Raw genomic sequence first — 10,414 nt, 5'->3', positions numbered from 1 at the left:
ACACTTCCGCTTCCGGCCGCGCGCCGGAAAGGCGGGGCCTGAGCTGTCAGACCTGTAGGGTGGCTGTCTCCTCCCACCGGGCAAGGTAGCCTTCAGGACCGGGTCCCGGCCCGGGTCGCTCCCACGGGGGTGGAGTGAGGAGGGTCCCTTCCTCACTCAGCCCCTCTTATTCCAGCCCTTCCCGTCCTCTCCCCTCCGCGGCCCCAGGCCGGCTGTTCTGTGCACCTGCCAGCGCCTCTCCTTGGGCACCGTTCTCAGTACTCATCTTCACTATGGTCTCTTTCCCCGTGTGTCCTTTCTGTAACCCTCTGTGACCTCCTTCAGTGAGGGAGCCACTGTGCCCCTCCATCGCTCCGCCTCATCTTGAGTATTTCCGCCATGGCTTCCATTACTGGGGCTCTGTGTATTTATTTGTCCACATCTGTCTTTCCTGTCACAATGTGGCAGGGGTTTTGTGGCCTTCGCTGTGCCCCAGCTCCTCCCCAGACCCGTGACTGGCGTAGGGCAGACGTTCAGTAAATTAATGAACAAGGTGGGTAACGGTTGGTAATCAGTCACATCTGACTGTCAAGATCAACACCCAGCTTGTTACTTCGCAGCTTCTTAGCTGTTGTTACACCTTGGAATCAAAAATGAGCCCAGCCCCTCAGGATCAGCACGTCTCAAGATCACCCCTTGTAATGAGTACAAACAAAACAGAAGCCCACCTGGGAACAACCCACAGTAAGACTGGTTGTCACAAAATGCTAAGAGGGTGGAGGCCAAGCTGGGGGGTGGGGGGTGGGGGGTGGGTCTTGGGGATGAGGAGTGTCACTGGGCAGAGGTGCAGGGGTGGGAGGTAGGGGGGGGGCTGCACTAGCTGGAAAGAAGAGGAGGAAGCAGGTCCCTGAGTTACTGTGTGAGGAGAGGCCCACTGGCCAGAACTAACCTCCAGAATGAGCGAGAACATGTGTTAAGCCACTCAGATTTCAGGGTTTGCCTGTTGTGGTAAGAAGCGCTATTTGCCTTATACGGACGGAAAACAGATCCTTTCGCTACATTACAGTTATGAGACCGTACAGATGGGCGCCTCCTGAAATCCTGCCAAGATCAGTCAAACAGGAAGGAGACCAGAACATGGCAGGCATGGGAGCCAGCAGGGAGGAGAGTGGGGGCAGCAATGCAGGGGTGGGGCGCACAAGCGTGTGCACACACCTGGACCCAAGGAGGGTGGGGGAGGGGGATGCAGGTGTGTGAGCACCCCCCCCCCCCCATTGCTGTGGTCGTACAAACCGCAACTTGCCATCAGCTGAACGGCTGAGGAGGGGCAGTACTGTGGCACGATACCAACTCCGAGAGTTGACCCCTTTGTGGTTTCATCTGTACCTAGTAATTTATGAAAATATATTACTAAGTTGAACAATGGATGTACACAAAAAGTTGAAATTATGTTTGAAATTGTGAATGTAAAGGTACTTTGAAACTAATGAATAAAAAATTTGCCAAATTTATCAAAGCTTTTAGGACTTATTTCAAATTTGGCAACATTTAACATACCACCTGGAGCTTTGTGCTGTGGACATCTGCGTTTGGAGATAGGGCTCCCTAATAACTTCCTCAGCCAATATGGGTAGAAATGAGATGGTTGTTAAAGGGCTTTATGCTTTTTCCTCCTTAAAAGTAAAAAACCCAAATCTCGATTAAAATTTTTTTTGACTTCTCTTTTTGGCAGACCGAACAGCCTCCTGTAAAATGTTGGATGAAAATAGCAAGCCCCTTTGAAATGCACAGGTGAGCCCAAGCAAGCTCAGGGAAGCATGATGGGCAACTGCCCTAGGGCAAGGGCAGGTGGGGGTGGGAGGGACCTGATGCCCAGGGTGGGCTTTCACATCCACGTGGGACAGGTGGGGTCTGGACCAAGGGTGCAGCCTCAGTGTAAGAGTGGATGGCGCAGACAAACAACGAAGCCCCAAAACAGTTTCTCCCAGGTACTGGGAACCCTGAGTCAGGGAAGCTCCCCACCCAGGAGCTCATAGCTGCGGGCCTGCATTTCACTTGGGAGTGACCCCTCCTCATCCTGGAAGCTCTCACTGAAACCTTTTGGCAGAAGCAGCCCCAAGGATGCTTGTAGGAAAGACCCCGGCCTTGGCAGGAGTGCAGAGTGGGGTGCAGCAGCTGGTCCTTGTCTGTTCTGGGAGAACAGGGACCTTGATTCGCTCTAACTTACACCTCGTTAAGAGCACATGTCAACGATAGCCACCGAAGCAGAATTGTAACTTCCAGACAAATCGGGGGAAGGAACACAGGAAACACAGGCAATCCCCTAGGGACATAGGAAAGGCCAGAAATACCAGAGGGCCTGTGTAACTAGAGACACGAGAAGTAGAAACACATGCAAATATACCAATTATCAGAGCACAAGTAAATGGACTGTAAAACAGCCGAACATGGAAGGAACGGGATGGTCAGTGTGCAGGAGTCTGACGTGTAGTCAGGGCCATCGAAAGTTGATGGGGCAAGATAATATCAGACTAAGTAGGCTTTATGTCAGAGGCACTCAGTTATTTCTTAAGATGCTAAATGCATAAGCCATAAAGAAAAAGACATTTAAAATTTTAACCTCTTTTATGCTATTTTAGAGAATCTCTAAATGAAAAGACAAGCCACAAACAGAGAAAATCTGTAACTGAGGAGACGCTGCTATCCTGACATAACGAGAACGTGCAGAGACCAACCAGATGGGCACACGAGTGCAGGAGAGACCGGAAGGGCCCGAGCAGCCCTCCCGGCTGGAGGCCAGACCAGTGGTGCCTCCCTGTGTCCTTAGGAAGGCCTTGGGGCCCCCTCCTGCCCTGCAGCCCGCATGAGCCTCAGACTGCAGCCCAGGGTGCTTCCCACATGGGCCCTGCTGTGTCCCCTCTCACCCAGGCCTCTGTGACCTTGTCCCACCCACTCCTTGCCCTCTGGCTCCCAGATTAGCCCCAGCCCTGCAGGCTGCTGTTCTTGTGACTCTCAGTGTGGCCTTGGTCACCTGGGCTACCCTGCCCCAGTCTGTGCAGTGCCCATGTCCTTCTGCCTTGCAGAACTTGGTTCTGTGGTCACGTGTCAGCACCCTGTCCCTGTGCACACTCAGGGATGTCAGCTCCAGCACAACACCGACCTCTTTCTTTCCTTGCTGTGTCCCCGGCACCGTCACAGGCCTGGCACTCAGCAGAACCTCAGCAGCACCGCTGGTGGACATAAGACAACTACCAACCAGGGCGCCTGGGTGGCTCAGCCAGTTAAGCATCCGACTTCAGCTCAGGTCATGACCTCACCGTTGACGAGTTCAAGCCCCATGTCGGGCTCTGTGCTGACAGCTCAGAGCCTGGAGCCTGCTTGGGATTCTGTGTCTCCCTCTTTCTCTGCTCCTCCCCTGCTCATGCTCTCTCTCTGTCTCAAAAATAAATGTAAACATTAAAAAAAAAAAAAACCCACAAAAAACAACTACCTACCATTCTGCCCCAGGTGGACAAAACCAGTGTGCCCAGTGATGCCAAGTGTCGCAGCAACAAGAGGCCTGGTGGGGGCTGGGGGGGGCTTGTGGACTGATGTCCCTCAGACTTCATACTCGAGACCTGCTCTGCTGGGCCACGGGGACGGGACCAGTGCCCCGAACAAAGAGGCTGCACAGAGCTCCCCGGCCCCTTTCTCCACGTGAGTGCAGTGACTTTATGGCCCTTCACCAGGCCTGCAGCATCCTAATCACAAACCTGCACACGCTCACACATGCACACACTCACGGGGGCCAGGTGCCTGCTCCCACAGGACAGGTCAAGTCTGGGGGACCCTAAAGGCACCTGGGAGGGTCCCCCACCCCTCAACGATGGGTAAGAGGGGGCTGGTGGGTGGAGGGAGGGAGCTCTGCTGAGGCCACAGCACGCGGGGCCAAGCGCTCAGCCTCCTGCCTGCATCTTTGGGCCCCAGCATTTTATTTTTACCTTCTATCCAGTGGTAAAGGACTGCCTTAGAATGAAATGAATCAACACACTGAAGGAAATAGTTACTTCATCTGGAAAATCAAGTAGACATTTCTGTTCGTGGTAAACATGAACTAACGTGATTTATTTTATATCAATATTGCATATTGAATACAAACCCTACTATCAGGAATATATTTGAAAGCTGTTTCTAAAGGCACTGAGAAAACCGTATAAAAAGTTACATTATAATATTTCCATTTTAAAAAATTCAGCAAGTCAGTCTAGATATTAAAAACTTTTCTCCTCCAGTAGAAACTATAAAAATATACAATTTGTGTTCATCTCCTCCTGTCCATCCATTCTCATGTTACATTTGATTTTCGTATGTTTTCAGCTACATAAGCAAAAGCTACAAGACACAGAAAACCCTAACCCTGTAATTGGTACTGGTAATGACGTTTAAAGAGGAAGTGAGCACATCTGCACCTCCTACATGCCATCATCTTCCCACATGATGTTTCAGGAAGGGTGTGGCTGTGAAATAACGAAAGTGCTGACTCAGGGTCGTTCTGCTGGTGTTGACCCAGGAGAGGAGGGGACCTGGGCCCAGAGCGTTCAAGGGCCCCGGGTGTATGAGGGGCATCTCAGGAGGGGACCTGGGCCCGTTGAGTTCAAGGCCCCGGGTGTAGGATGGGCATCTCCAGAACACAAGACCTGCAGAGCTAACTTCCAGGGGCCAGGCTCTGTCAACAAAGCGGGACCTGTCCACCTGCGAACTGACCGCTTGTGGGGAGGGGGTGGCGTGGGTGCCACGGCCCTCGGGGACAGGCGTGACTTGCTTCAGGGCGGCGTCTCGCCTGAGGCTCTCACCTGCCGCTCCTCTTTGGTTATGCTGGGGCCTGGCTACAATGTGCAAGCATGCCATGATGTCTCTGAACTCCATCTTTTCAGTCCTGTGTTTTCTGAGGTACCTGCTAGATGTGTGTCTACTGCATCCTGACATGGGGGAGCCTTAGTGCATCGCAGGACATGGCCCCAGGCAGCCAGCCTGGGCCTGGGGTGTGGCCTCTCCATTGATGAAGTGAGAGGGTCAGTGACCTCACAGATGGGGACCCCAGACAGGTGCACAGTCACATCTCACAGAGGGCCAGGACCTGGGCTCTGGGTTTGACTAGGAAAGAAGGAAGAAGATTCTGCAAACCCACCCCAGGTCTCAGGGAGTAAGTCTCCAGATGCCCAGAGAGCACAGGCGTTTGTGCCCTGCAGCAGAACCGGGTGAGGAGGGCCTGGGGCCAGCCAGAGGTCCCCAGGTGTCCCTGGGTGGTTGTGCCACCATCGTAATGGTCAGGGGAGACTCTGGCAGTAGAAGTGAAGACAGCACAGCACCAGTGTCACCCTTTGCAAGGCCTCAGTGGGTGAGGAGAGGCTGCTGGGCTGGCCTTGTGTGTCCCAGAGGGCCACGCATTGACCACTCCACACCCTGGGCTCCAGTGGGTGACCTCCCGTGTCAGCCCCAGGAAGAAGCCCTCAGCTCCCAGCATCCCGCATGGGGGACCCTCCACAAAGCTGGCAACAGGCGCACCGGTACCCTAGGGTGTGTCTAAGGGTCCTGCCAGCTAAACCCCGAATTCTAACAAGGCTTCAGCATTAACCCAGCTGAACATTGATACCCCAAAGCCCTAGGTGATGGAGAAGAAGGCCCCACACTGAAGGGTAGAATGTACCGTTGGCGGAGCAGCAAGTCCCTGCCTGGAGGCTCCCGCCACCTCCTGAGACTCCCAGATGGGGGTGACTTTAGGAACAGATGCCCTTGTCCCTGAGGAGCAGGTGTGCGTCCACCACGGTACAAGCGGGCTCAGTGGAGACCTTCATACCCTGATGGCACACCCCTCGCTGATGGCACCGGCGGGGCGCGGAGGGGGCCCATCTCTGGTGGTGACCGTGGGGTGACTGGGACTCCACTTTCTGATTCACAACGTTGTGTCTGGGGATCCTACAGTTGGGATGTGTGGGTGTACAGTTCTAGAAAACAATTTCTGTCTTGTCTCTAATGATTCTTCCTGAGGTGGTGGTTGGAATCCCCATTTGAAAACCTGTATACAGCCAGCAACACAGCCTCCATGGACAACTTGACTTTTTTTTTTTACCTCTTTTCTCTACGTTTCGTCCTTCTCTCTGCTTCCAAACCCAGAGTCTGTAAACTCGAAATTACACAATGTACTGGAGACAGATTAGCATAAACCATCTTCAGAGGCCCATTAAAAATCCCAGAGACTTCCAGAAGGAACAGGATATCATTCTGTCAATTTCCACTCTGGGTGTGGCCTCAACCTCCACGGTGAGGTCGAGGAGCACGTGCTGCGTGTAGTAGTGAGGGCAGGACCTGGTGCAGACAGGCTCTTTTGCCTGGAACCTTCCAGATTCCTTCCGTGAATGGGGGCATGGTCACCTGTGGCTCAAAAGATTATATCCCTAATTTGTACCCAGGGTGTGGCTGCTCTCTTCAGTCCACTCCGTGGAGCCGTCGACCCGCCTCCACGGCGCAGGCGGAGCTGGGAGGTGAGCATGGGGATCCCGGGAGACCACACCGCATGACTGGCCAGATGCCCACTGCGTCCTGGAGAGAGGGGTGTGCCCTGCCAGGCTGACATGTCTCACTCTGGCCACTTTCTGGAAAATTGTGAACAGACTTAACACCACGTGGCATTGAAGGACTTGCGTGACATTTTACAAAGTACACAATATGCTATTGCACACGCTGCCCACACCTAAGGAGGCCTGGACTCATGCAGCTTTGCAGAACGGCTCTGACCCCCCACCTGCCATCGCAGCTGAGGGGTAAGTCTGGGCGTGCGGAAGAGGCTAGCTTTTAGAAACACCCGCCCTACGGCAGGAAAGCACATTCGGGGGCTTTGGGGGGCATCAGTGTTGGCAAGGCACTTCTGGGGAACATGCCGGGCACCCCACCCTGGCTGTGGCTTGCCCACGGGGGTGAGTCCAGGGGCTCGCGCTTGACAACGGGTGTGGTGCCGGGAGCTCTGCAGTCACAGCTCAGTGTAGGGGGCTGGTGACCGTGTGCACAGAGGTGGCGGGGAGGATCTGGCTCGGGAAGGCCATGCACATGCTGCAGGCAGGCACAGTGTGCGGGGCGTAAGGGCGCCGGCTCCTTGCCGGGTCTGAGTGGAGCCCTGCCGCTCAGGTGAGCCCCCAGCATGCTGTGCCCCAGGTGTGGAGCATAGAGGTGGGGTCTGGAGTCTGACTCTGTCTTCAGGTGTATCCTGGTAGGGAAAGTGACCAGCTGTCTCTTGGCCACACCACTGGCTCCCAGCCACACCTGGCCTGGGGACACGAGGTAGCCGTCTGCTGCGTCCTCAGACCCAGAGTCGTTCTCCAGCTTGACGGGCACATCAAGTGACAACATGGGGTTGCATGGGGCTCCCGCGGGCACCGGCCCCCCTCGAAACTTGGTGTCCTCAGTGGAATAGCCCCCCGCTGCGAGACGCTGCCCTCTGGGCGGAGGGAGCCCATTGTCCAGGCTCCCCTGGGGGAAGGGGCAGCTGGGTAGAGGGGGCCCCTTGCAGCCGTCCTGCAAGGCTCTGCTCGTGCGGCTGGCATAGGCACTGGGAGAGTGGCTTCCTGGGTGACAGCCGGGTGAATTCCGGAAAGCAGTAACCCCACTGCTATGGACAGTGCCCTGAACACCGGGGCAGGACACACAGGAGCCACGGGACACGGTGTGTGTGGAGAACGGGTCACTCTTACTGGGTCCCAGCTTCACGTTGGTGCCACCATCTGGACCATGTTTCCCTGTCATCCAGTTCAGGTGCCTCACGGGTCCAGGCGCCTCAAAGCAGCAACTATACGCAGGTCTTTCCCTCCGCCCCCTGGCTCCGGGAGTGCTGCCAGGCACCCCCCCGTGCTCCTCTCCTCCCCTGTCCCTGCAGAGAGGAGAGGACCCATCAGAGCAGGAATGAGGATCATCGCACCGACTTGGGTGGGGTCTCCAAGGGAAGGCACTGAATTGGCATGATACTGGCTGAACCTGCGAGGGCTGCAGTGTGCTGGGGCCCAGCCACACCCCTGCTTTCGGCCCACCCAGCAGCCCTATGAGCCTGCCACCGGCATCCTCCCGTAATGAGCCTCCCCTGGCCTCTTGGATGACCTGGGGTGCTGGGCAGGAGCAGGGAGGGCGTGTGCCACTCACCCCGCCCTAGGGAGGCACCTCGATGAGGCATACGCCATGTGTCAAGGGTCAGACACACCCAGCCCAGACGCAGAGGGCCCCGTCGAACTGTAAGGCAGACAGATGCCCTCTCTCCAGTGGCTTCTGTGAGCCAGACCCTGCTGCTGGCACTCAGGCCTCCACCTCACCACGCCTTGCGGTGTCAGGGTTGGCACCTGCTGTGACAGGGGAGACGGTGCCCCAGAGGAGCAGGTGGAGCCCTGCAGCCACACAGCCAGGCCAGTCCTCCAAGAGGAGACCCCTGGTCGGGGTGGGGGCTGGGGCGGGGGCCCATGGGAGGAGGGAGTGAAGAGGGTTTCTGAGTGAAGGTGAGGGCAGAGGACAGGGTGGTCATCCACGGTCCCGGCTTCAGGTTGAGGGTGAGTGCACAGGTCGTGACAGCCCCGGCTGAAGCACCTGCTGTCCCCTGCCACACCTCAGACATGTGAGGACAGCTCCCAGGTGTGCCCCTGTGCGCCGCACTCCCTCACGGTGAGGCTCACCTGTCATGAACAAAGCCACCAGACCAGCAGACGGCAGCTCTTTGCTCCCTTAACGCACAGCTGGGCCACAGCACCACTTACCCTGCGGCCCCCTCGGGGTCAGAAACGAGGTCTGGGCTGCTCCTGAGGCAGGGACATGGGGCTCTGGCTGGAACCCGGGCCCAGCAGCCTGCATCCGCTTGTGCCTTGAGCACTGAAATGTTTTCTCCAATGCTCCTCCCTGTCAGGGTTTAGATGGGGGAACAGCAGTCACCATGAGTGGCTCAGCACAGACACCCACACCCTCCGGGGCGTCTCCCGGGAATGCACCCCAGCATCAGGAGGCAGCGAGAGCCCCTGAGGGACACAGACACATTTCACCCGTTTAAAACAGTGACGCGGTGCATTTGTAAAAGTACCTGCTAGGCAGTGGGGTTTTCCATGCGATGCTGGCTCACACAGACTCGAGGCGGCTTTTGCTCTGCGAAGAACAGATAATAGCAAAATGCATGGAGATGGCGTTTTTGCTGCCGGAAGGAACTAACACCATGCCCGGTGTTGCTGTCATGCCTGGGAGGGGGCACAATCATAACTCACACTTTCCGGTTCTTTCTAGACTGTGAAGTCTCTCCGTGGCTAAAGATTCCAATTCACATCACTCATCAAGCCAATAAAGGGCTAAAGAAATTGCTTCAGAAAATAGACTTACACATAAAATGTGCTTTTGTTTTTCTCCACAGGACCAGAATGAAAATACAGTCAATTTTTGTGATTTCCACTAATTGTGTTCCCTTAACTCACCACGCACGCTCAGTGACTATGGAACCGTCTTTCCTAGGGCAGTGAGCACACGCTCACTCACACAAATCACAGAGCTCCTCGTCTTAGATTCTAAGCAAACTCAGCCTCATAGACACTATTTCATTATTTTCCAAAGAACAAAACAAGCCTCAGAAGTGTAAAGTGGCTTCCTTTAGGCCACCTCTCTAGCAGATGTCAGCCTTGGACTCAAGTCCAGGCCAATGGGCCTCAGAACCACAGATCCCTATCCTATCTGGTCCCTAAGGACCAGAGACAGGGGAGCAGAGATGGGGGAGCAGAGATGAGGAACCAGAAATGGGGGAGCAGAGACAGGGCAGCAGAGATGAGGGAACCAGAAATGGGGGAGCAGAGTCCGGGGAGCACAGAGGGGGGAGCAGAGATGGGGGAGCAGAGATGAGGGAGCAGAGACAGGGGAAACAGAGACAGAGGAGCAGAGATGAGGGAGCAGAGACAGGGGAGCAGAGACTGGGGAACCAGAGACAGGGGAGCAGAGACAGGGGAGCAGAGATGAGGGAACCAGAGACAGGGGAGCAGAGACGGGGGAGCAGAGATGAGGGAGCAGAGACAGCGGAAACAAAGGGGGGCAGAGACTGGGGAGCAGAGACAGGGGAGCAGAGACGGGGAAACAAGAGACAGGGGAGCAGAGATGAGGGAACCAGAGACAGGGGGAACCACAGACAGGGGAGCAGAGACGGGGGGTGGGAACCAGAGACGGGAGCAGAGATGAGGGAACCAGAGACGGGTGGGGGGAACCAGAGACAGGGGAGCAGAGATGGGGGGTGGGGAACCAGGGACAGGGGAGCAGAGACTGGGGAGCAGAGATGGGGGAGCAGAGACCGGGGAGCAGAGACGGGGACTACATTGTCATCCTCATCTGCAAATAAGAGCTTCTGGTGACAAATTCTTTGGCACACTGCATGTTCACAAATGACTGCTAAATCCCTTGA

The 10,414-nt window shown here is 55.8% G+C and overlaps 1 protein-coding gene and 1 long non-coding RNA gene across 3 annotated transcripts in view; one reads left to right on the top strand and one right to left on the bottom strand.

Annotated features, from left to right (window-relative positions):
- Nucleotides 1–17: 17 nt before the first annotated feature.
- LOC109260213 (uncharacterized) lies at nt 18–3,409 on the top strand. Its single transcript, XR_002076901.2, has 3 exons — nt 18–85; nt 1,712–1,770; nt 2,619–3,409. It is a non-coding gene; the product is annotated as an uncharacterized LOC109260213 (long non-coding RNA).
- A 600-nt stretch (nt 3,410–4,009) lies between these two features.
- Nucleotides 4,010–10,414, bottom strand: part of AHRR (aryl hydrocarbon receptor repressor) — a 92,596-nt gene continuing 86,191 nt past the window's right edge. For both annotated transcript variants that reach the window (XM_019438255.2, XM_019438254.2), the window contains exons 9-11: nt 9,065–9,126; nt 8,748–8,886; nt 4,010–7,879 (exon numbers count right to left, since the gene is read on the bottom strand). In XM_019438255.2, coding sequence (XP_019293800.2) covers nt 6,826–7,879; nt 8,748–8,886; nt 9,065–9,126 — 1,255 coding nt within the window. In that variant the 3' untranslated portion in view covers nt 4,010–6,825. The remainder of the gene's footprint in view (nt 7,880–8,747; nt 8,887–9,064; nt 9,127–10,414) is intronic.

This window comes from Panthera pardus, unplaced genomic scaffold (assembly GCF_024362965.1).
Source record: "Panthera pardus isolate Hobbes unplaced genomic scaffold, ASM2436296v1 HiC_scaffold_2, whole genome shotgun sequence".
NCBI classification, from domain to species: Eukaryota; Metazoa; Chordata; class Mammalia; order Carnivora; family Felidae; genus Panthera; species Panthera pardus.
Note: the sequence above shows the minus strand (reverse complement) of the source record. Positions and strands in the feature narration are given on the sequence as shown.